The 27,593-nt window shown below is 39.2% G+C and overlaps 1 protein-coding gene across 6 annotated transcripts in view; it reads left to right on the forward strand.

Moving 5' to 3' along the window:
* The first annotated feature begins 6,649 nt into the window (after positions 1–6,649).
* MARCHF6 (membrane associated ring-CH-type finger 6) overlaps positions 6,650–27,593 on the forward strand; it is an 85,277-nt gene continuing 64,333 nt past the window's right edge. For 2 of the 6 annotated variants that reach the window (XR_010157144.1, XR_010157145.1), the window contains exon 1: positions 9,473–9,733. Coding sequence is in view for 2 of the 6 variants with exons in the window: in XM_003310628.7 (XP_003310676.1) it covers positions 9,715–9,733 (19 nt within the window). In the remaining 4 variants the exon portion in view is untranslated. Of the gene's footprint in view, positions 9,734–9,771; positions 9,880–10,309; positions 10,872–27,593 lie in introns of those variants that run through there. The other 4 variants (XM_003310628.7, XM_063811085.1, XM_063811087.1 and 1 more) reach the window with 4 other exon arrangements.

Genomic DNA, 27,593 nt, shown 5'->3' on the forward strand with positions numbered 1-27,593 from the left:
GTTGGCTCACTGCAGCCTCTGCCTCTCAGGTTCAAGTGATTCTCCCACCTCAGCCTCTCGAGTAGCTGGGATTACAGGTGTGCGCCACCATGCCTGGCTAATTTTTGTATTTTTTTAGTAGAGATGGGTTTCACTATGTTGGCAAGGCTGGTCTTGAACTCCTGGGTTCCAGTGATCCTCCCTCCTCAACCTCCAAAAGTGCTAGGATTAGAGGTGTGAGCCACCGCACCCAGCCCCAACTGTATATTTAAAGAGACTCATCAGTTAGAGAGAGACTCAACTGCATCCTAGGGAGCTGACCTAAGAATCACTGTAGCCATATGCAGCACAGGAACCTGAAACTCTAGGCTCAGCTGCAGCCTTTTCAGTGATGAAGTCAATGCTTAAGTCTAGACTAGTGATGAATAAGGTAGCTGTAAGTATGAATAGTTCGTCACCCACTGCTGGGTTTGTATCCTCCTCCAAATAGGCCCTCCTTATTTGCTTCCTGTGGCTGCTGTAGCAAATTATCACAAACTGGGAGGCTTAAAACAACAGAAGTTTATTCCCTCCCAGTACTGGAGTTGAGAAGTCTGAAATCAAGGTGTTGGCAGGGCCACATTTCCTGCCGAGGCTCTGAGAATCCATTCCTTGTGTCCTTCAGCTTCTGGTGGCTGCCAGCATTCCTTGGCCTGAAGCTGCATCATTCCAGTCTTTGCTTGAACCCAGGAGGCAAAGGTTGCAGTGAGCCGAGATTATGCCACTGCACTAAGAAAAAAAAAAAGAATTGGAGATTGACACAAACATAAAAAGGAGGTTTTATCTTACTGGAAAAATTATGGGAGAATTTTGTGATAAAGAGCTTAGAAGGTTTTGTAAAATAAACTTATCTTTATAAATAACAAGAATGTTTTTAACAGCATGAACTTTCAAATTTCAGAATAATTTTAAAATTTGGCTGTCCTGCTTAATGACTAAGATAAGAAGGAAAGGATCTGAGGACTTACTCCATAGAATACTCAATAAATGGTGAGACTTGGCAGCCACCACTTTAACCAAGTACTCAAACTCAGAATGTGAATCATGGCACAACCTGACTTTCTGGCCTCCAGATGTACTGTAATATGAAAAACACATAACCGGCCAGGCGAGGTGGCTCACGCCTGTAATCCCAGCACTCTGGGAGGCCAAGGTGGGCGGATCATTTGAGGTCTGGAGTTCGAGACCAGCCTGGCCAACATGGTGAAACCCCTGTCTCTACTAAAATACTAAAAATACAAAATTACAAAAATTAGCTGGGTGTGGTAGTGTGTGCCCGTAATCCCAGCTGCTCGGGAGGGTGAGGCAGGAGAATAGCCTGAACCTGGGAGGTGGAGGTTGCAGTGAGCCAAGATCACACCACTGCACTCCAGCCTAGGCAACAGAGCGAGACTCCATCTCAAAAAAAACAAAAAAAAAAAAAAAAAAAGAGAAAAGAAAAACGCATAATCATCTATCAAATATTCTTGCAAAAACATGTTTAACTTGAATCAGATTAAGCCTCTAAGCCTACCTGCTAGTTTATAGGAAATACAGGGGCTAAAGGAACAAGCTAATGACACCAAGAGGAATCAGTCAGATAAATCTATAATGAAGGACATTCATTGCATGAAACAATTGTTCTATGGTCTTCCAAAAGGCATTGTCATTGGAAAACAAAAAGTACTAGGACCATTCTAGACTAAAGGAGATGGACTATCGAGACCAAACCAGTGGCAATAAGGGAAACCAGATTGGACCCTTGTTAAACAAACAACATTATAAAGGTCATGCTTGGGACAATTAGAGAAACTTTAGAGTCTATATATTATTATGGTGTGGAAATCGTTTTCAAGGAGATTATTCTAACCTTAGGAGATACATGCTAAAGTATTTAGGGGCAAAGATGTTCAAATATATATACTTTGGCCAGGCTCGGTGGCTTGTGCCTGTAATCCCAGCACTTTGGGAGGCCAAGGTAGGAGGATCACTTGACCTGAAGAGTTTGAGATCACCCTAGCTAACATGGTGAAACCCCATCTCTACTAAAAGTACAAACATTAGCTGGGTGTGGTGGTGCACATCTGTAATCCCAGCTACTTGGGAGGCTGAGGCACCAGAAGTACTTGAGCCCAGGAGGCGGAGGTGACAGTGGGCTGAGATCGCACCATTGCACTCCAGCCTGGGTGACAGAGTGAAACTGTCTAAAAACAAAACAAAACTATATGTATATACATATTTTTGGAACTGTATATATAATATACGTATATTATATATAATATATATAGTTCCTTTCTGTATCATTGGAAATATATATGTTATATATATAACATATAACATATATTATATATAACATATAACATATAATATATTATATATAACATATAACATATATAATATATTATATAATATATGGTGTATATTTCCATATATTATATATAATAAATATATATTATGTATAATATAATATATATAATAAATATATATTATGTATAATATCATATATATAATAAATATATATTATGTATAATATAATATATAATAAATATATATTATGTATAATATAATATATATAATAAATATATATTATGTATAATATTATATATAATAAATATATATTATGTATAATATAATATATATAATAAATATATATTATGTATAATATCATATATATAATAAATATATATTATGTATAATATCATATATATAATAAATATATATTATGTATAATATCATATATATAATAAATATATATTATGTATAATATCATATATATAATAAATATATATTATGTATAATATCATATATATAATAAATATATATTATGTATAATATCATATATATAATAAATATATATTATGTATAATATCATATATATAATAAATATATATTATGTATTATATATAATAAATATATATTATGTATAATATATATAATAAATATATATTATGTATAATATATAATAAATATATATTATGTATAATATATATAATAAATATATATTATGTATAATATATATAAAAACATATATTATGTATAATATATATAATAAATATATATTATGTATAATATATATAATAAATATATATTATGTATAATATATATAATAAATATATATTATGTATTATATATAATAAATATATATTATGTATTATATATATAATAAATATATATTATGTATTATATATATAATAAATATATATTATGTATTATATATAATAAATATATATTATGTATAATATACATAATATATACTTAATATATTATGTATAATATACATAATATATTAAGTATATATTATGTATATTATACATAATATAGTATATATTAGATATAATTATACATAATATATTATATGTAATCATACATAATATATAATATATATAATAATTATATATTACATAATATAATGTATAATTATATATAATTATACATAATATATTATGTATAATTATATATAATTATACATAATATATTATGTATAATTATATATAATTATACATATTATATATTATATATAATTATATATAATTATACATATTATATATTATATTTAATAATTATATATAATTATACATAATATAATATATATAATTATATATAACATAAAATATATAATTATAAAATATAAAATATATTATATATAATATATTATACATAATATATAATATATAAAAATATAATATCAAATATATAATATATATTATATATTTCCAAATGATACAGAAAGGAATGATATCATTAAAATAAATATGGCTAAATATTAACAATTGTTGAATCTAGGTTGGGCATGCAGGTGTTCATTATATGAATCCTTTAACTTTTCTGAATATTTCAAAATGTTTATAACAAAAGTTTGGAGAAAAGAACAACTGGTCTTCAAGGCCTTCATTTTAGTGACAATCTGGGTTAAATTGTAAGTAATTTTTATGTGAATATTGTATAAGAAATACATGGTGCTCTATTTTGATTATTTGATTTAACTCGGTGTATATCACTGTTGAGCATATCTGCATGAAGTACTGAAAATGAATTCATTATAACCAAGAAATCCCGATGTAAGAGCATAGACACACTGACCCTAATGTATGGTTGTTACTGGATTGATTTTTCAGCTGTGGTATGAATTTGTCTTTTCCTAAGAAAAGCATTCACACACATGTTGCTATTTCAGTGACATAAAGTATCTCCTGGAAAATCATACATTACTCATTCAGCCAAAATTTAGTGACACCCTACTATGTGTCAAGCCCTGTGTTGGCCTTAGGGATACATCAGTACATGAAATGAGGCCTCTGCCATTGGGAAGCCACAGGCCGCAGACTCTCACATGCCTAAGGACAGCCGTGCCCTTGCCCATGGAAAAGTGCAGGGTTCTCTGAAGATTTTGCTTGCATGTAACCTAAAAATTATGCATTGCATATCCTCATTTCTTGATGAATACAATTTTATATTTTATGTTTAAATGGTGGCAAAAGATGTAATTCCAGTTTAAAAATTGAGATTTTAAAATAAAATTGTTTCATTACTCTTTTTTAAATAGTCATAGTGTAGTAGCTTTATAATCTGTGTTTGCTAACTTCCATACCTGAGGTCTTTGTGGATGGTTTCTGCTACCTGTTGTGTGTTAGTTCTTGTACTACGTGTGTGTTGTCACACACACACACACATATCTATCTGTCAAAGAATCTCCACAAATAAATTTCTAGGGACAATGAGTAGCACACAGGTATATTCTTCCACAGAGAATTTGTGTTTGCTTTTGCCAGGTGCTTAGGGGGTCCCAGCAGTCCAAGATTACATCAAACTAAACTCACTGCTTAAGATTATTGGATCACTAGGGTATGAATTTGGGGTACAGTCTATGCCAGGGCTGATTCATGGGCATAAATTTTCTGGAACTTTTAAAAAATAAGGCTCAGATAAGTTTCCTAAAAGTCTCCAGGAGAAGTCAGATTTACTTGGTTCACCATTCCCCTGAGAGAGCAGCTGTGTGGGTCTTGGGCGAGGCTCCTGGTGGAAGGTCTCTTAACAGATGCCTTCCCTTGGGCAGGCTCTGGGCTTTGACAGTCGTCCTTTTTGCTGCTAGAAACTGTCAAATAGAAGTTCAAGTTTGTCTGGTTCAGCAAAACAAAAGCAGCCTTCATGTTCCATTTACTTTTTGGTATTCTCTCTTGTCCTTAGATTTTGGCCTGGTAGGCCAGGCATGGTGGCTCATGCCTGTAATCCAGCACTTTGGGAGGCTGAGGCGGACGGATCACTGGAGGTCAGGAGTTTGAGACCAGCCTGGCCAACATGGTGAAACCCTGTCTCCACAAAAATTCAAAGATTAGTCAGGAGTGGTGGCACATGCCTGTAATCCCAGCCACTTAGGAGGCTGAGGCGGGAGAATTGCTTGAACCCAGAAGGCAGAAGTTGCAGTGAGCAGAGATCACACCACTCCAGCCTTGGCAGCAGAGTGAGGGAGACTCTGTCTCAAAAAAAAAAAAAAAAAAAAATTTTTGGCCTGCTAGTTACCTTACTATTTTTGTCAGGCGTTCAGTGCTTTTAAGAATCTGTTTTCTATATTTTATATAGAATTTCCAATTGTTGGTCTAAAAAACCCAGTCTGCCATAGTCTTAGAAAGGGAAGCAAACATCACCACTTTTCTCAGTACTTTAAATGAGAGGTTCTTTTAACCTAGGATTCATGCATGGAGTTCAAGGCATCTATATACCTCCCTGAAATTTCATGCAATGTTTTGTGTTTAACCAATTTTTTCTAGGAACAAAATCCATAGATGTTATCAGATTGTTAAAGGTGCCAATGATAGAGACACCCTCAAATTTGATAACTATTGCTTTAGAGTTCTATCAGTACCTAGTAATTTTAATTAAAAAATGATTTTAGAATGATTTCAAACTCACAGAAAAGTTCCAAGTAGAGTGCAAGACAATCTCCACATTGTCCTCACCCAGATTCGCCAATGTTAACTCTGCCCTGACCCCACACACAATTAGTCTTTTTCTGAACCATTTGGGAACAAGCTTCAGACCCGAGTCCACATTACCCCTAAATGCTATAGTGGGTATTTCCCCAAACAAGGATCTTCCAAATCAAGAAGTTAACATCGCTACAAGACCGTTCACACAATCTATATAAGTTTCAATTTTTCAATTTCAACTGTCCCAAGAATATATTTTTTAAAAAATTGGACTGGGCGCAGTGGCTCATGCCTGTAATCCCAGCACTTTGGGAGGCCGAGGCGGGTGGATCATGAGGTTAGGAGTTCAAGACCAGCCTGGCCAAGATAGTGAAACCCCATCTCTACTAAAAATACAAAAATTAGCCAAGCATGGTGGTGGGCACCTGTAATCCCAGCTACTCAGGAGGCTGAGGCAGAGAATTGCTAGAACCCAGGAGGCAGAGGTTGCAGTGAGCTGAGATCACGCCACTGCACTCCAGCCTGGGCAACACAGCAAGACTCTGTCTCAAAAAAAAAAAAGTGTGTAATATTTACTTCACAGGATTGCTATGGATGTTCATTGGACATAATAAGGAGTTTGGTTAGTTGTCATTGTTAGTTTGTTACAGTTACACTATGTCCCCCTACACTTCCCCTCTTACTCATTGCTTATTGGGGTATGGAAAGCCAGCATTGCTATAGCATTCTCGCAGCACAGTAAACACACACACACACACACACACACACACACACACACACACACACACACGAGGCTGGAATCATGGGTATACTATGTCTTTAATAAAGGATCTTTCTTGGCCAGGCACAGTGGCTCACACCTGCAATCCCAGCACTTTGGGTGGCCATGGTGGGCGGATTGCTTGAGCCCAGGAGTTCAAGACCAGCCTGGGCAACATGGTGAAACCCCATCTATGCCAAAAACAAACAAACAAAAAAACAAACCACAAAAATTAGCTGGACGTCATATGCCTGTAGTCCCAGCTACTTGATACTCGGGAAGCTGAGGTGGGAGGATCACTTAAGCCAGGGTGGTGGACTGTTGCAATGAGCCAAGATCATGCCACTGCACTCCAGCCTCGGTAACAATGTTTCAAAAAAAAAAGTATTTTTCTTGATTGGACAATGAGAATTCTAATTGTAATGGATATCTATTGTTTGGTCCTCCCCCTTCTTGTGGGAAACGGTCTTTCTCTACTTCCACAAGGTAGTGTCCATTGTTCTTACCTGAAATGGCAGTTACGAGAACATGACAATGTGCATGTTCTTAAAGATCCTAGATCTTTGGCACAGTCATTTGATTCATGGACAGGCAACTAGCTGGACCAATGAACTAGCCTTCCCTGAGAATTTTTAACTTGGGACTAGAGATCATCATACCTCGCCTGTCTGATGATGAGGCAGAAGATGAAATGTTGGGAGCTGTCAGTGGCCTTGTTTCCAGACATATGGAGGAAGCTGGTCTAACAGCATGAAGCCAATGTGCAGAGAGAGTGGCAGAGCTGAGCCATAGGGGCAGAGGCATTCTCGTTCTAGAAGTCCCAGCAGTCCCTCCCCTTCTTGGAGTCTGTCCATATCAACAGTACATTCCTCCCTTCTGCCTAACAGTTGAGTTCCTGTCAATGGCAACCAAGAGAGGTGTGACTGATTCATGTATTCAAAGGGCTGTTGTGAGAACTTGTGCCTGACTCACAGTGGGGACTCAACAAATGTTGGTTTATTACTCTTATATTTAACGCCTAAAGTCTGAATGCGAAAAGGTTAGGGCAATTCCAGAAGGAATTACTATGCAGAAGGGAAAACTGGTTGACAGGTTAACTTTCCTTTGAACATCACAAGGGAAGGCACCTAAAGACAAAAGGAAGGCTTCCTCCACGCCCCCCATACACACACATTCCCTTCATCCTAACCTGGCTCTGCAGCTCCGAGGGTCACATACCTGCCCTTGGCACTACTAGTACTTCCTCCAGCAAGTCTCAGTCTTTCTTTCAGAATCCTTCGCCCTTATGCCATGTAACATCTGATCGGCCCGGTCTTTGCCCCTAGTATCAGCAGGCCAATACGTGCTCTGCTACAGGTCTTACAGGGAGGGTGAGCTCTTGGAGTTGGATCAGAAGGAGAGGGGCTGGGGAAAGATCGTCTTCAAATTGTTTCTTTGGCGGTAGTATATATAAACATATTTAGGTAGGGCATAGTGGCACATGTCTGTAACCCCAGCACTTTGGGAGGCCGAAGCGTGAGGATCGCTTAAAGACAGGAGTTGAAAATCATATTGGTCAACATAGTGAGATTGCAGTGAGCCATTATCGCGCCACTGCATTCCTGCCTGGGTGACAGTGCGAGACCCCTTCTCAAAAAAAAAAAAAAAAAAAAAGAAAGAAAGAAAGAAAGAAGAAAATCATAAGCAAACAACAACAAAAAAACAAATTTAAAGAATGGCGGTCTGCTTAATTCTCCGTGCCAGCCCTTGAAATCAGTGGGTATTATTATGTAGAGTTTGAGTTCTTTCCTCCCTTGAGTAACATGAGTGACATCAGTAACATTAGTCAAGCGCTGCTCTTTTTGAAAGACTGTATTTCATTATTTTTATTCTAAACCTTACTCTGTTTGATGAAGATTGGGGGAGGAGCCCTCCCAATTCCACCGCCCACACATAACAGCGGTTGCTAGCATTCTTTATTTGTGCTAGGTCATCTGCCTATTGCTTAAACATTTTTCGAGGCTGGAAAGGCTGCTCCCACTCAGGCAATTCTGACGTGGCGGCCCTTCTAATTTATATTCTCTAAATAATTCTTCATTTAGAGAAACAGTCAAGGATTACAGTGAGGGAGGGTGACGTGCTGACGCGGACAGAGCTTGGCTTTTGATCATTCTCCCCTTAGCTCTGCCCAGGCAAGCGTCCCTAACTCAGGGTATCGGAACCGATCTCCCTTAGAGGATTATGTTTCAACCACCAGCCTCAGCGGGTTACTCAAATGTCCTTCCAGCCAAATGCAGAAGTCTCCCTGGGAGTAATTTTGGTGAAGTCAGCTTTTGCCTTTTTTATCACAGGCAGGCTTTAGTAGTTCCTCAAAACGTGCACCACAACTGCCCGGCTGCCAAACAGAAATGCTGATGCCTGGGCCCACTCTAGCCATTTGGCCTCGGCATCACGGTGCGGGAGCGTGGGGCGCAGACTCGCATTGTCACAGGAACCTCCCGGCCTTCCGAAGAGCCCCGCGACAGGGCCTTTGTCTCGCACGTCGGCTGGGGCGGGAGCTAGGTTCTCGCAGCCTCCTCCCACCGCTCTGCGCCTTCTTTGTCCCTCCAGAAGCCGCCATCAAAGCTCAGCTCCTGATTAGGTTTCGGCCCCGCTGGCCGGCGCAGTCTCGGCGACTACCCCAGGCGGCCTGGCGCACGCGAGGATTCGCCGCGCCCCAGATGCAGGTGCCTCCCATCCTTAGCCGCCGACCGACAGTGCACGCCGCGGCCGCCGGAAGTGACAGCGCCTGTCGTTGGGGAGCTCCCGCCCCTTCCGCCTCGGCGCCCCGCCCAGGCCTCGCCCCTAGGTGTTCCCGCCCCTCCCCCTCCCGTGTCGCTCGCTTTCTGTCAGCTTCTCTCCCTCTCCCTCTCCCCTCTCCTTCCTCTCGCTTCCTCTCTCGCACCTGAGCGTACGCACCTGCCCGGGCCCGGCTCCCTCCTCCTCTCCCCTCCCTCTTTCCCCGCCCGGCCGCGGGAGCCTCGTGGCTGCGTCACCGCCGCCCCCCCAGACAAGATGGACACCGCGGAGGAAGGTAAGTCGGCGACGCGCGGCGCCCGAGCCCTTGCGTCGGCGCCCGGGTTCGTACCCCGGCCAGGTCCGCGGCGCTCGAGGTGGGCTGCTGGATCGCGGCGGGGCGGACCCCTGGGCCGTTTGTCCACCCCCTGGGCCTCTGGGCCGGTGAGCGGAAGGTGACCCTCTGCGCGCCCCCCGCGGTTTCCCGCCCGCGCCGCCGAGGGGGGCGGGGACCCTGCCGGGCAGGGGCCGGGGCCGGGGCCGGGGTCGGGGCCTCGGGGCTGCTCCAGGCCGGCGTGGCCTCCCTTGTCCCCGCCGTCGCGCGCTGGCCCAGAAAAGGGGGCCGCTGTCGCTGCCGCTGCCGTCCGGGGGCGTTTTCCGCACCCTTCCCCCACTGGGTTTTGTCTTTCTTTACGTCCTTCTGCCTATTGCTCGCCAGGCCCTACCCCCTCGCGACAGAACTTCTTTGTTGACTTTGAAACTTCGCGAAAAATACCCCGACAGATGACGGCCGAGTGGAGTGAGCTGACCCCTATTGAAAAGCCTGGTCCTCGGCTTGCCTGCCGCTCGAGAATCTGTTTACTAAACGGGGAGGCTCTTTTGTTGCGATCCATTTGGTTTTAAATCCTTGACACCTATAAGCAGGGTTCTGTTTGTTTTGTTTTGCGATTGCTTGTGTTTTGGATACGGTTACATTGAACAAACTGACCCTTGTAAAATGAATACTTAAGATATAAACGTCCACACCTTATGTCTCTTCAAACGCATTTTCTTACCCACTGAAGGTAGTAGATTATTTTTAACCAGCTGTGTTTTTAAATGAGTGGTGAGTTTATAGAGGAAATTACTAAATTTTGCTTTTTTTGATGTTCCGGTTATCGTGCAAATGCTTTTCTACTTCAGGTATATTTATGGGGGTATAAGCGTCTTTCAACCTTATGGGTTGCGATTTTGGCGATTTTAAACGAAAATGAATTATCAGACGCCGTCATGGAGTGCAATAATGAGTGAAAAAAGTTTGATATTATCTATATAATGAGTTGATAACGACTTATTTTTTTTTTAAAGAAGTCTTGCCTTTAATAAAAACCTCAACTATAACATGTGGCACTTGATGTACATTCGCGTTCCATCTTCGTAAAAAGCCTGTGGAATAGGTAGGTATTATCTTTTATAGATGTGGAAATGTAGGCTTCGTTATTTTGATAGCTTGTCGAAGCTTTACACAGGTAGTAAGAGACAGATTTGAACCTAGGCATTCTGATTGCAAGTAATTTCCCTTTCATTATGCCACAGTGTGTTTATTATATACACTGAGTGTAGCTAATCGCCACTGGAGACGCCTTTGGAAAAAAGAGTAAAGCGAAACTGCTGAAGGTTGGGAACTATTTCTTTTTGACAGGTGGTCCTTGCGTGTAAATTTCCATCTACGTAGGTTTCACATCCTTTTAGATTCAGGTTTTAATGAGTAAATCTAGTAAGGCATGTATTTATCACAGGATAGGTACGGACGTATTACATTCAATTCTCATTCTTTTGGCTTGGGCATTGCTACTTGCATGCTTTTATGGTGTGACAGTAATCTGTGGTAATTCAGGAATTGCGCTCGAAGCACGTATGGAATCATGAAATATTTTCACTGTACTTGTAGTGCTTAAATATATTTTTTCTTTTGTAAAATTATAATCAGGATAAGGTATACATAACATTTATTTATTGAACACTGTTCCCTGTTAAAATAACATGTGCTGAAGACTCAACGTGTAGTATGTGCTTTACTAAACACTTTATATACATTTCATTTAATTCTCTCACATCGTTAGGTAGTCGGCATTTTCATTTTACAGATGAGGAAACTGATGGTTAGTATGATTAAGTAACTTGTCCAGGATAATACAGGTAGTAAATGGCAGAGGCAAGATTCAGGCTCATGTCTGTCAGAGTCGCACTTAAATTAGATATTTATTTATGAGTGTATACTACAAGTCCAATGTTGAAATTTATTTTTGTCACTCCCTCTATAGGATGAATCATTTATATAATTTGGTGGAAACTTTATTTTGCTTTATTTTGTTTTATGAAATTATTAGTCATGAAATGCAAGTGAATTTTAGTGCTGTATTCTCATGCCTGCTTTTGCAAAATTTCAGTTTGGAAGTCTTCTGACATTTTTACAATTAAATTTAAGTGAAATAACACTTAAAGGAAAAGGGAGGGTTATAGAGGATTAAAAATGATATAGCAAAGATGCCAAAAAACTAATAAAAAATGTTCTATTTGTGAAATGAGTAATTATAGGTTATTTCTTTTAAAAATGCGACTTAGGTTTTTTAAATCTGATTAGAAATTTTTTGGTAGGAGATATTCAGAGTATGGCCAAAGATAAAACTAAATTAAAAAAAAATCAGTATCACCTACTTTTGAAAACACTAATACTGTTGTGGTTCTGTTTTTTATTTATTTTATTTTATTTTATTTTATTTTATTTTATTTTCCGAGATGGAGTCTTGCCCTGTTGCCCAGGCTGAAGTGCAGTGGCATGATCTCTGCTCACTGCAACCTCCACCTCCCAGGTTCAAGCGATTCTCCTGTCTCAGCCTCCTGAGTAGCTGGGATTACAGGAGCGCGCCACCTCGCTCTGCTAATTTTTGTGTTTTTAGTAGAGATGGGATTTCGCCATGTTGGCCGGACTGGTCTCAAACTCCTGACCTCAGGTGATCTGTCTGCCTCAACCTCCCAAAATGCTGGGATTACGAGCGTGAGCTACCGTTCCTGGCCGGTTCTCTCCTTTAAAAATATATTTTAATATTCTGAGCAAAGAGATTAAGAATGTTACAAACACATCAACCGTGCATATAGTAAGTCTTCCCTTCCTTTTAAAAATAGCACATTGCTTGCCTCTGATGGTACCATATATGATAGTCTGATGCTCAGAATGTTATGCATTTGTAGTAATACTCAGTTCCGACATGGCTGTTTCATACTAATTGTTTGCTAGATTTTAAAGATCTCTAAAGTTTATTCAGTATTAAATTAATTTTTGTAAAATCAACAGGTTTATAATCCATTCTCATAATACAGGGATGGATAAATCATTCTTACTGTGTATATGTTATTTGTATGAGTGCAGATGTGTTATGTCAACTGCTATCCATCCTCACATTTTTAAACTTCAGAGCTATAGGAGACCTTAGACATTTGCCCTCCTTATTTTATGGATTAGGAGTCCGATCCTGTAATGCACTGAGATTTCTCAGTTTCAGAGAAAAGTCTATCCTTTGGTCAAGGATATACTTTTTTTTTTTTTTTAAAGGAAAAGCAGTACAATATTGGAATAGATGTTGCAAGTGTTGATGTGCAGTTCTCAAAGATAATATTAAACATTTTGTCATAGAATGCCCACATTTCGGCTCAGTGATATAAAGCTGAGGTGTTTTTTTTTTTCTTTTCCATTTTGCTAAATTACTGCTTGTATTAGCACGACATAATACAAAGTCTTAGTAATTTTATTACAGAATACCAAAGCAGCTGTTCTTTATGCTTTATGGAACATATTCATTCGAAAAGTGTGAAGCTAAAGAGTATTATGGTTGATCATGTTCTATATCACTATGGCAAAAATTTGAGGTAACTTAAATTTGGAAGAAATGAGTTAAAAGGATAGAAAGTTGTCAGAATCAGACAGCTAGTTCCTCTCTTTCTAGAACCACACAGTCTTCTTTGTTTCCAGAGATGTCTGCTGCATGTTTCTTACCACGCATTACCTTTCACTGTTTTGGCATGCTTGTGACCAAGTGTACATGCATTTATTCGTTAAATGTTTACTGAGGACCTGTTAGGAGCCAGGCACTACTTTATGCATTTGGGCTAGGCAAGGAACAATATAGAGAAAATCCTTTCTTTCATAGAGCTTACATTGTAGTTATTAGCTTAAGACAAAATAAACATGTAGTAAATTATATGGCATAACTAGAAGGTTATAAACGCAGTGGAGAACAGTGAATTGGGAGGGAATAAGAAGTGCCAGGATATGAGGGCATGGGTTGCTTTTTTTGTTTGTTTTTGAGACGGAGTCTTGCTCTGTCACCCAGGCTGGAGTGCAGTGGCGCGATCTTGGCTCACTAGGGGTTGCAGTTTTAAATATAGCAGTAAAGGAAGGCCTCACTGAGAAGGAGCAAAGGAGAAGGAGTTAGCCATGCAGATACTCTGGGCAGAGCATTCCAGGCAGAGGGAACATAGCCTATGTGAAGTGTCTAAGATGGGAGCATGCCTAGAGTGTTCAATAAATCACCAGGAGAGCAGTGTAGCTGTAATGGAGTAAAAGAGTTGGAGAAGAGTAAGTATAATATGAGGTCAGAAAGATATGGAGCCAATGGGGAGACAGCATGTAGGACTTCATTGACTTTTATAGTGAGATAGGGAGCTATGGGAGGGTTTTGAGCTGACGTGAGACATAAATTGTCTTGATATGCAGCCAGCTTTCTGTATTTGTGGGTTTCGCATCTGTGGGTTCATCCAATGTCAGATGGAAAATACTTGGAAAAAAATAGATGATTACCTCTGTACTGAACATGTACAGCCTTTTTTTCTTGTCATTATTCCTCAAACAATACAGTATGATGACTACATAACATTTATGTTATAATTATTCTAAATAATCTAGAGATAATTTAAAGTACAGTTGACTCTTGAACAACATGGGTTTGAACTACATGGGTCCACTTACACATGGATTTTTTTCTTCAATAAATATATTGAAAAAAATTTTGGAGATTTGCAACAATTTGAAAAAACTTGCAGATGAACTGTGTAGTCTAGAACTGTGTAGTGAGAAAGTTAAAAAGTTATGTCATTAATGCATAAAATATATGTAGATACTAGTCTTTTACTCACTATCATAAAATATATACAAATCTGTCATGAAATGTTAAAATTTATCAAAACTTACACACACAAACATGTAATGGAGATTGTACATGGCACCATTCACAGTTGAGAGATGTAAAGAAACTTAAAGATATAGTATTAAATCATAACTGCATGAAATTAACCGTAGTGCATACTGTGCTACTGTAATAATTTTGTAGCCACCTTCCGTTGCTGTTGTTGTGAGCTCAAGTGTTGCTGTTGTTGGAGCTCATCTCTCCAGTAAATTGTATATGGTAAAAAGTATCTCTCTGGATTCTCTTGTATTTTTCATTGCATTTAGTGCAGTACCCTAAACTTTGAATAACATGATGGGATCCATATGAGGTGCCACTAAGTGATGCTGGAAGTGCTCCAGGAAGCTGAAAAAAGGCATGACATTATGAAGAAAAAGTCGAATTGCTTCATATGTGCCATAGATTGAGGTTTGTAGCTGTGGTTGCTGGCCATTTCGGAATGATTTATCTTGTAAACAGACAGGTATCAATAAATATGGTACAGTGCTGTAAATGTAATTTCCTTCTGATTTTCTTAATTTTTTTCTCTAGCTTTATTGTAAAAATAAAGTATATAATATAGAATACAGTATATAATATTACAATACATATTGTAAGAATGCAGCATATAATACAGTACGCGATACATATAATACAGTTTATGCATTCATGGCATAATTTTATTTTTTTTGCTCCTTCTAGGCTACACAGTTCATCTTTTTTTAAATTGTTGTGAATTTCCAAAAAATTTTCCAATATATTTATTGAAGAAAAAAATCCGCGTATAAGTGGACCCATGCAGTTCAAACTGTGGTGTTCACAGATCTGTACTTTAAATAATCTCCTGAGTACTCATAATACCTAGTAAAATGTAATACAAAGGCTGGGTGCGGTGGCTCACGCCTGTAATCCCAGCACTTTCGGAGGCGGTGGCAGGCAGATCACCTGAGGTCAGGAGTTCGAGACCAGCCTGGACAACATGGCGAAACCCTGTCTCTACTAAAAATAGAAAAAATTAGCTGGATGTGGTGGCGGGTGCCTGTAATCCCAGCTCCTTGGGAGGCTGAGACAGGAGAATGGCGTGAACGTGGGAGGCGGAGCTTGCAGTCAGCCGAGATCGCGCCACTGCACTCCAGCCTGGGCAACAGAGCAAGACTCCGTCTCAAAAAAAAAGTAGTACAATATATGTATTAATCTACTGTTTATGTTGTATTATGTTATGGGAAGGCTTCTGGTCACCAGTAGGCCGTTAGTAGTTTTCCATTAGTAGTTTTTCGGGAGTCAAAAGTTGTATGTGTGTGGTTTTTTTTTTTTTTTTTTTGAGACAGAGTTTTGCTCTTTTTGCCCAGGCTAGAGTACAGTGGCACCATCTCAGCTCATTGCAACCTCTGCCTCCCAGGTTCAAGCGATTCTCCTGCCTCAGCCCCCCTAGTAGCTGGGATTACAGGCATGCACCACCATGCCTGGCTAATTTTGTATTTTTCGTAGAGATGGGGTTTCATCATATTGGCTTGAACTCCTGACCTCAGGTGATCCGTCTGCCTCAGCCTCCCAAAGTGCTGGGATTATAGGCGTGAGCCACCGCGCCCGGCTGTATGTGGATTTTTGATTGTGCAGGAGGTCGGTGCCCCTAACTCTTGTTCAGGGGACTCCTGTATATGGAAGGATGTGCATAGGTTACTTGGAAATACTATGCTGTTTTACATAAGGGACTTGAGCATCTGTGGATTTTGGCACCTGTGGAGTTCCTGAAACCAATCCCCCAGGGTTACTGAGTCTATCTCTTTCCTGGTTAAGACAAGTTTTTGTTTGTCTTAAATTCAAATTTCTGGAAGCTACAATCTCGCTGGCTCATCTTGGGTCAGTTGCTTATCCTTTTGATCCAGGTAGCTGGGTGGTGGTGGGAAAGGTAATGGAAGAATAAGAATCATGACTGGCTGTGTCCATTCTTGAGCTGGTAAGACAGTGCAAAAGAGATCTGCTATATTGCTCAATTAGAATACTTTTTAGACTGAAGCCCTGTGAGTGATTATTGCTGGGCTATCCTCTTCCAGATGCCTACTTCCCATTTCTTCCAGGCCAGGCTTACTTTAGTGGGTTTTACTTCTGTCCTGTAAGACTATGAAGATCACTTATTTTTAGTATAATACAGGTAGAACAGAAAGAGTTCTTGAAAAGTGAATAGGAAGTAAGAACCCCCCAAGGGAAAACTTAATAATTCAGACTATATTTTAGAATGCTGTTGCAGTAGGCTAGATGAGATATAGGAGTTACATTAAGGTAGAGGGAATGGAAAGAATGGAAAAGAAGAAATAGACCAAGGTAGAATTAATAGAACATAGTAATTGAAGAGGTAATATAAAGAGGAGGAGTTAAAAATGATTGATTTTTATATTATTTCAAATGGGAATGGAAAGAGATAAGTAGTTCAGTTTTAGACATTGTTTTAGTTTGCAGAGGCTGCTGTAACAAAGTACTACAGATTAGGTGCTTAAGAGAAATTTGTTTTCTCAACTCTGGAGGCTAGAAGTTTGAGATGAAGGTGTTGGTAGGCCTGGTTTATTCTGAGGTCTCTCTCCTTGGCTTGTAGATGATTGTCTTCTGTGTCTTCATGTAGTCTTCTCTCTGTATGTCTTCATGTAGTTGTCCCTCTATGTCCTAATCTCTTCTTTTTTTAAAGATGCTAGTCATATTGGATTAGGGCCTACTCTAAGGACCTCATTTTAACTTAATTACCTCTTTAAAGATCCTGTCTCCAAATATAGTTACATTATGTATACATGCAGGTTAGGGCTTCAACACGTGAATTACGGGGGGAGGGGAAATGCAATTCAGCCCATGATAGACATGAATTCTTGAAGGCTTGGAAGACTGAAGCATTCCCTGTACACTTATTTTTTATAACTTCATTATAATATCTTTTTTTTTTTGAGATGGAGTTTAGCTCTTGTTGCCTAGGCTGCAGTGCAATGGCGCGATCTCGGCTCATGGCAACCTCCGCCTCCTGGATTCAAGGGATTCTCCTGCCTCAGCCTCCAGAGTAGCTGGGATTACAGGCATGCACCACCACACCTGGCTAATTTTGTATTTTTAGTAGAGATGGGGTTTCTCCATGTTGGTCAGGCTGGTCTTCAACTCCTGACCTCAGGTGATCCGCCCACCTCGGCCTCCCAAAGTGCTGGGATTACAGGTGTGAGCCACTGTGCCTGGCTATAATACACTTTTTACTTTCCTGTCTCTCTCCTTCCCTTCTGTCACCTTTTAATGTATTCTGTAAAGATGGAATCAGGTTAATAAAGTATAATTTATACACAAATTTACCCTGTTTAGGGTGCAGTTCTGTTATAACACTTTTGAAATAGAATATTGGAGATTCCATGTCTTTTTTGATTACTTCCCCATTTACCAAATATTGGGTACATGTCTACTACGTATCTAGGACCTGTGCAACAATGTTTTCTGCATGTTTCATTTCTTCATTCCAAGTCCTTGAAAAGTGCCAAGAGGCATTTCTATTGAATGGAACAGTCTGAAGAGCATTGATGTAGCTAGAGTAGTGGTTTTCAAAGCTTTGTCCCAAGACCCCTTTACATTCTTAAAATTGAGGACCCAAAGGACTTTTGTTTATGTGGGTTTTATATGTAAAGATAGATATTTACCATATTAGAAATGAAGAATGAATACAAATTATTTAGAATATTTAAAAGTAACAATAAACTCAATATATGTTAATAAAAATAACGTTATCTGGATTATTATAAGACAATTGGATTCTCATCTCTCCCTTTGCAGTCACTTTGTTAAGTGTTTTGGTTAGTGTATATAAAAATTCGGCATCACACAGATTTATAGCTTGAAAAGGGATGAATATTTTCAGATGTTTGTATGTTCTTTGATACTATGTCAAAACTTGACAAGTAGTAGTTTCTTAACGTATCTGAAAACATGGCAGTCACCTTAAAAAATTAAATTAGCTGTTAAATTAAAATCCATTGGTCTGATAGTGTAGGATAGAGTCCAGAAATAGATCCACACATACATGGACAGTTGATTTTTGGACAGAAGTGCAAAAGCAATTGCATAAAATATAAAGGATATCGTTTTTCAACAAATGGCACTGGAATAGTTGAATAGCTGTAGGAAAAAAAAAAGAACTTTGAGCTATAGCTTGTACCATATACCAAAATTAACTCAAAGGGCTGTTAGACCTCAATGAAAAACCTAAAACTATGAAACTTCTAGGGGAAAATATAGGAGAAATTCTTCGGAATCTTGGGTTAGACCAAGATCTCTTAGGTATGACTCCAAAAGCATGATCCATAAAAGAAGTGGATAAATCAGATGGCATCAAAATTCAGAATTTCTTTCAAAATTAGAAAGACACTTAACAGAATGAAGACAGGATACAGAAGATGTATCTTATAAGGGGCTTGGAGTATATAAAAAACTCTCAGAACTCAGTAACTAAGAAAACAATAACTCAGTTTTTAAAATGGTCCAAAGATTTGTATAGACACTTCACTAAAAAATACATGTACATGGCTATTAAGCATATGAAAAGATGCTAAGCATCATTAGTCAAAACCATAATGAGACACCACTTCACACCTGCTAGGATGGCTATAATCAGAACAGGTAAGTGTTGGTGAGCATTGTAGAAAAATTGGAACCTTCATTTGTTACCGCTAGGAATGTAAGATAGTGTGACTGATTTTGGTAATTCCTCAAAAAGATAAGCTGAGTAACCATATGACCCAGAAATTTCATATACCCAAGAGAATTCAAAAAATATATTCACACAAAAACCTGTATATGAGTTAGCAGTATTATTTATAATAGCCAAATAGAAACAACCCAGTGTCCATCAACTGATGAGTGGATAAATGTGATCTATTTGTAAAATAGAATATTACCCAGCAGTTCAAAGGAATTAAGTACTGATGCATGGTACAACTTGGATAAATCTCATAAACATTAGGATAAGTGAAATAAGCCAGTCACAAAAGAACATATTTTCTATGATCCTATTTGTGTGAAATGTCCAGAATAGGCAAATCTATATATAGAGAAATTAGTGGTTGTCTGGAACTGGGGAGAGCAGATGGAGTAGGAAGTATCCACTAATAGTTACAGGGTTTCCTTTTGGGATGATGATAATGTTCTAAAAGATTATGGTGATGGTTGCGTAACTGTAAATATACTTAAAACAATTGAAGTCTTTAAATTGGTGAACTTTATGACATATATCTCAATAAAATTGTTAATTAAAACTACTGTGAGATATCATTACATACCTATTAGGGTGGCTAAAATGGTAATAGAATGACTGACCATACCAAGTGTTTGTAAGGAGGTAGAGCAGTTGGAATTTTCATATACTGCTGGTGGGAGTGTAAAGTGGTACACCACTTCTTCTGGGGAGCAGAAAGCAACCTTCCGGGTACAGGTGAGCCAAGGTTGATGGGCAGTTATGCAGAGGGAGTTGGGATATCACTGTGTGTACCTGTGCAAGTCCTGGAGTGTGTTGGGTCCTCATCAGCAGGGCTGTATGAAGGTGTTCATTAAAACAAAACTACTGATAGTGTGGCAGGAGCTAGAAAACACCCCTTTCTTCTTAGATATCCCTCCAGCACCCTCTACTGGCAAAGTTTAACTGCCCCTAGCCAAAAGAAAAGAAAAGCTTAGCATCCCTATCACTGAACAGGGACTGAAAGGGAGAATTTGGAGTTGAGAAGGGGATACATGGATAACTAGCTCATTACTGCTGAAATTGTTGGAATCATTCATTGCCTGTGCTGCTGAAGCTTGATGTTGCCCACAGCTATTGGCAGAATCTCCACCATGACTTGCGTATCTGTTAGCAGGAGTCTGCAGTACCTGCCATTAGCTGCAACTGCTGGTTTTTAGAAACAAGTAGAAAATGGTTTCGCTGTTTCTCTGCTTCTTTTTTATTTTTATTTTTGAGATGGAGTTTCGCTCTTGTCGCCCAGGCTGGAGTGCAATGGTGCAATCTTGGCTGACTGCAACCTCTGCCACCCAGGTTCAAGCGATTCTCCTGCCTCAGCCTCCTGAGTAGCTGGGATTACAAGCACATGCCACCACACCCAGCTAATTTTGTATTTTTAGTAGAGATGGGGTTTCACCATGTTGGCCAAGCTGGTCTTGAACTCCTGACCTCAGTTGATCCACCCACCTCAGCCTCCCAAAGTGTTGAGATTACAGGTGTGAGCCACTGCACCCAGCCTCCCTGCTTCTTCTGATCTCACAGAAGTGCTTCTCATTGACAGACTCTAACTTAAGCCTAGTTGGCAAGGAGGCCAGAAAGTGCAGTTTTCAGGCTTCCAGGACCAACAGTACAGGTGAATTTTTAATTTAGTAACGATAGTAATCTGGTGAGCTAAAATAAGTAAACTTTGGGGTACATAGAGAATTGGAATTATTATTATTATTATTATTTTTGAGACAGAGTTTCGCTCTTGTTGCCCAGGCTGGAGTACAATGGCGCGATCTTGGCTCACCACAACCTCCGCCTCCCGGGTTCAAGCGATTCTCCTGCCTCAGCCTCCTGAGTAGCTGGGATTACAGGCATATGCCACCACACCTGGCTAATTTTGTATTTTTAGTAGAGGTGGGGTTTCTCCATGTTGGTCAGGTTGGTCATGAACTGCCGACCTCAGGTGATCCGCCCACCTCAGCCTCCTGGGATTACAGGCGTGAGCCACTGCACCTGGCCAAGAATTGGAATTTTTAAACTGTGTTTGCAAGACCTAATTCCCAAACCCACATATTTTGTTTATGGGTATACGCTCACCCTCAAAAAGGAAATATTTTTTGTAAAATTTGAGCAGCTAAACATTTTTTTCTGCCTGTAATTGTAAAAGTAGCAATTAAACACTATCTACTTGGGGACGAGAAAGGAAGAAAAATTACCCATGTTCTCGTCTGACCAATTACAGTGGCTGTCATTTTTTTGCATTTTCTTCTTTAGGCTATGGTGTTTTTACCTAGTTGGAAGTAAGGGAGTGTGGTCATTTAAAAATGTTATATCTCTTTCCATATTAGCAAATAGTTATATATACATATATATACCTTTTTTTTGTTTTTTGGTCTGTTGCCCAGGCTGGAATGCAGTCACGCAATTTCGGTTCACTGCAACCTCCGCCTCCTGGGTTGAAATGATTCTTGTACCTCAGCCTCCTGAGTAGCTGGGATTATAGGCGTGTGCTGCCATACCTGGCTAGTTTTTGTATTTTTAGTAGAGATGGGTTTCGCCATGTTGGCCAGGCTGGTTTCGAACTTCTGGACTCAAGTGATCCATCCTGCCAAAGTGCTGGGATTACAGGCATGAGCCACTGTGCCCAGCCTTGTATTTGCTATTTTTAAGGGACTGTATACATTCCATATAGTGAATGTGCACCATTTATATAGCCGCTTCCCTATTTTGGGCTATATAGGTTATCTGCAGACATTTTGAGTAATATTTTTAATATATTTTCAAAATTGTCTACTATAATTGTAGCTACTAATTGTAAAAATTTTATTGATAATTACATATTAAACATTCCTTGTTTACTTCAGCCAGATGAACAAGGTCAACATTAACAGTTACATGTGGCATAGTGCCACGGTTATTACTTGAGACTGTCACTATGACAGTTACTGCTGTTACTACTTGAGACCGTCATTATGAGACTGAGTGAAGGGGGACAAATGTAGAAATGAAAAATTAAGACAAAAGAAACTTTTAAAGGAAGAAAAAAGGGGAAGAAAAAGAGGGCTCCCTGCTTCTAGGGAGCAAAGGCAGCAGCCTAGCTTCCACAGCCCTTCGAATTTATTGGGTAGAAAGAGCAGGGGGGAGGTGATAATGACTGGTCAGCTGCTTAATTGATCACACGTTCATATTATTACTAACAGGCTTCAGATGTACCTAATCACAAGAAACACTGAGCTTGGGGCGTGACTGCCTTCAGCATTCCTTCTGGGTGGCATAGGCAGTTTGTCAGTTTGCCAACATTCTGCGTTTATGAGAACAGTTTGCTGTTCACTCTTATAGCCTCCAGTGGTATACTGAGTTGATCACGACCCTCAGTCTTTCGGCCTCCAACAGTTACAAATCATGTTGATGGCATATCCCTTGATATGATATGATATGATATAAGATGCCACTTCATGTGATTTTTTCCTTCCCAAAACCCATAGCCCCAGTCTATTCATGAATCATGCAATTTCCAGTAAACAGACATTCTACAGTGTACCTGACCAGTACTCCTTAAAATTGTCAAGGTCGTCAGAAACAAGGAAAATCTGAGAGACTGCCCGAGCCCAGAGGAGCCCAAGGAGACATGACAACTAAATATATGTGGATCCTAGAACAGAAAAGGGACGTTAGGTAAAGACTAAGGAAATCAGAATAAACTATGGATTTGAGTTAATGACAGTGTATCAATATTGGTTAAGTGTAACAAAAGTGTAACAAATCCTAATAAGATGTTAATAGTAGGGGATATTGTGTGCTGGGTATATGGGAACTCTGTACTCTCTTCATATTTTCTGTAAATCTAAGACTGTTCTAAAATCTAAAGTCTGTTAGTAATAAAAAATAATTCTTTGTATATTAAATTATCACTGATTTAACACCAGAAGGTAAGTGGGGAGATTTTGAAGTCTTACATCAAAGAACTTTCAAGATAGATAATAGCTTAAGAGTTATAACATGTACCCCAAAACTTAGAGTTTTATTTTTTTCCTCATACTAGGCACTTAGGATAAATTATTGAACTGTACTGTTGGCTAGAAAAACTTTGATGAAATGGGCTGACTTCCACAGTAGGCACCAATTTGATAACCTCCTCTCATTGGTGGTTGTTTTCTTTCTTTCTTTCCCATCTCCTGGGCAATCTCCACAAGAATTTGAAAAATTACTAAGGACTTGAAGCTTTTTTTTTTAATTAAAAAAACCACTATTGTTTATTGAGCCAAGCTCTTTGGTGGAATCTTTAAAAGGTATGCATGTGTAAAGACATTAGGTATTCAAATACAGCAACAAAAATTGCTACAGGATTAAATGGAAATTTCCCTTTGAAAACCAGGAAGAGCTTTGCCATATTGTTTCTAAGTAGGTTTGCATTCATAACAAGCAAGATGCATTGATTTTACTTTGGCCTGAGCAAGATTCATAATTTTACTGCGTAAGAATCTGATGGGGGGGAGCCTCAATCTGCCACAGAACCTACTTCGGTGGTTTAATTTTTAGTAAAGGACTTTAAGCTGAGCCCTTTGTAGACTTCACTCTTTTTGTAGCCTTGGCCTTGTTACTCTGTTGAGGTTTTGGGTGGTGGGATTGGAACTAGTATACAAAACAGGCTATTCTTTTTTTGACTTTGTATGTTTGTAATAGTCGTACTTGCTTCATGTTTTTGCAAAGCTGCTAAGATTCTGTATAAAATAGGATCAGCTAAGTTATGTCGTAGTCACAAACTACCCTAAACCTCAGGAGCTTAAAGCATCAAAAGGTTAATCACTTCTTGGCCAGGCACATTGGCTCACACCTATAATACTGGCAGTTTGGGAGGCCAACGCCAGAGGATTGCTTGAGCCCAGGAGTTTGAGACCAGACTGGGCAACGTGGTGATAGAGATACCCTGTCTCTACAAAAAATAAAGAAAAATTTAGCTGGGCCTGGTGGTGTGCACATGTAGTCCCAGCTGGGAGGCTGAGGCAGGAGGATCACTTGAGCCCAGGAGTGTTTTTTATTTGTTTGTTTCTTTTTGAGATAGAGTCTTGCTCCGTTGGTTGCCCAGGCTTGAGTGCAGTGGCGTCATCTCGGTTTGCTGCAACCTCCGCCTCCCAGGTTCAAGCGATTTTCCTGCCTCTGCCTCGCAAGTAGCTGGTACTACAGGTGTGCGCCACCACGTTCTCGGTAATTTTTAGTAGAGTTGGGGTTTCACCATGTTGGCCAGGCTGGTCTCAAACTCCTGATCTCAAGCAGTCTGCCCACCATGGCCTCCCAGAGTGTTGGGATTACAGGCGTGAGCCACTGTACCCAGCCAGGAGTTTGAGGCTGCAGTGAACTATGGTTGTGCCATTGCACTCCAGCCTCGATGGCCTGGATGACAAAGTAAGGCTCTGTTTCTTAAAAAAAAAAAAAAAAAATTCCAATGTGGGTGGAGGGGGAAGTGCTTTTGCTAACTGTAGTCACTGGGGAACCCAGCTTGATGGAAGCTCCATCCCTTACTGCATGCTTCCACGCCCATTGAGGCAGGGAAAATGCAGTGTGATGAATTGTGTTCATTGGCTTTCAGACACTTCTACCAAGAAGGGATACTTGTCATTGTACCTCATATTTCATTGACCAAAGTAAGTTACATGTCCATGCCTAATTTCAGAGGTGGCAGGGAAGTGCAGTTTCAGTGTATGGCCAGAAAGTGGAAAGTGAGAAATATTTGGTGACCAATGCTGATGATTTCCAGTCCCTAACAACATCAGTTTCTACCTGATTGGATGAAAAACGTGTGCTCATTGGGTGTACACTTCAATCTACAATTTCATTAGATGACATTTTAGAGAGGGAACAAGTATGTTTTTCATGTCATCCTTCTTTCTTATTTGTTCTTTCTTCCCACATGTCTGTGTAGACACTACTGTAGAAGGCCTGTCGATTTCATTTTTCAAATTAAAGTATAATTTAAATACAGTAAAATTTACCTTATTTAATATCTATTTTGACAAATACATGCAGTCATATAGCCAGCACAGTCAAGATATAGAATAGTTCCATTACCCCCCCCCTTGCAAATATCCTTTACCCTTTTATGGTCAACTTTGTCCCCCATTTCCAGCCCCTGGCAACTACTGATCTGTTTCTGTCCCTATCATTCTGCTTTTTCCAGAATGTCATAAATAGAACCATACAGTATGTAGTCTTTTGAGTCTGGTTTCTTTAACTTAATACAGTGTTTGAGGGTTATCCACATCATCGTTGCATGTATCACTAGTTCATTTCTTTTTATTGCTTAGTATTTTATTGTAGGGATGTACCACAGTTTATCTATTACCCAGTTGTGGAATTCTTGAGTTGATTGTTTCTAGTTTTGGGGAATTAAGGATGAAACCATTATACATCCTCACATAGGTTTTTGTGTGAACATAAGTTTTCGTTTTATCAGGTTAAATATATATTAGTAGGATTTCTGGATTATCTGGTAAGGGTGTTTTTATTTTCATTTTTTTGCCCTTTCAATAGGTATGGGAGTATCTTACTGTGATTTTTTTTTTTTTTTTTTTTTTTTTTTTTTTTTTTTGAGACAGGATCTTGCTTATAAACCCAGGCTGGAGTGCAGTGGCGCCGTCATAGCTCGCTATAGCCTCAAGCTCCTGGGCTCAAGCAATCTTTCTGCCTTAGCCTCCTGAGTAGCTGGGACTACAAGCAGATGCCATCATACCCTGCTAATTTTAAAATTTTATTGTAGATATGGGGGTCTCCCTATGTTCCCCAGGCTGGTCTTGAACTCCTGGGCTCATGTGATCCTCTTGCCTGAGCCTCCCAAAGTGCTGGGATTACAAGTGTGAGCTGCCATACCTGGTGTTACTGTGATTTTTATTAAAAAATTTGATTGTGGTAAAGTATATGTAATAAAATTTACTTATTTTAACTATTTTTAAGTATATACTTCAGTGGCATTAAATACACCTTGTTGTGCAACCATCACCATCTTCTTGTGATTTAAATTTGCATTTCTTGAATGACTTGAACATTTAAAATTTTTTATTCCTCTTTTGGTGAGTGTGTTCAGATCTTTTGCTGATTTTTTTTCAAACCATTTTCTTTCTTTTTTTTAACTAACCCAGCACAAAGCTGATTTGTTTTTTTGGTTTTCTTACTGTTGAGGCCTTGATTAGCAAACTGGACGAAGAACTTGAACAGATAGTTCACAAAGAAAGAGAACTTGGTAAACTGTGGAAATGTTCAGGTTGGCAGTAATAAAACCACTTTTTAATTAGCTGCTGTACTACCTGGTTATTTTTTATCTTTATATTTCAGTAATGTATGTTTTACTCGATGGAGCAGTCTACTGTGCAAGTGGGAGAATATGATAAAGTTGGAGGAGCAGATAAATAGAATATTGACATTATGAAAAAAATAAAACATTCACGATAACCTGGTTGCTTGATGAAGGTAGTTGTGGGGAAGAAGCATGATAAGGTCAAAAGGAGAGTACTCTTGGAATTGGGAGCTAGTTTTTAATCCTCATTTGGCCCTTGGTTGATAATTACTTGGTTCTCAGTAACTGAAATAGAATTAGCTATTCTTAGATTTCCAGCCAGTTTTCTGAAAGTGTGACAGTTCAGTGATACCCTAGATCTCTTGTATACTGCCTTCTCCTTAGTCTTGTGTGGCCTTAGATGTGTTATATTACCCTACCCCTTTCAACCTCGGTTTCCCAAACTATGAGATTGGTATTGTGAGGAGTAAGTGACAGAATACATTCGGAGTGCTTAGAACTGTGTGTAGAGATGGTAGGTGTATTAGTCTGTTTTCATGCTGCTGATAAAGACATACCTGAGACTGGGCAATTTACAAAAGAAAGAGATTTATAATGGACTTACAGTTCCATGTGGCTGGGGAAGCCTCACAATCATGGTGGAAGGCAAGGAGGAGCAAGTCACAGGGATGGCAGCAGGCAAAAAGAGAGAGAGAGCGAGCTTCTGTGGGGGAACTCCTGTTTTTCAAACCATCAGATCTCATGAGACTTATTCACTATCACGAGAACAGCATTGCAAAGACTTGCCCCCATGATTCAATTACCTGGGTCCCTCCCACAACACGCGGGAATTCAAGATGAGATTTGGGTGGGGACACAGCCAAACCATATCAGTAGGTAATGAAATAAAGGGTAGTTCTTAGCTGATGTCAAAGTAACAATTGAATGTTGTGCTTTTTTATACTTTTTTTTTCTT

This window comes from Pan troglodytes, chromosome 4 (genome assembly GCF_028858775.2).
Source record: "Pan troglodytes isolate AG18354 chromosome 4, NHGRI_mPanTro3-v2.0_pri, whole genome shotgun sequence".
Lineage (NCBI taxonomy): Eukaryota > Metazoa > Chordata > Mammalia > Primates > Hominidae > Pan > Pan troglodytes.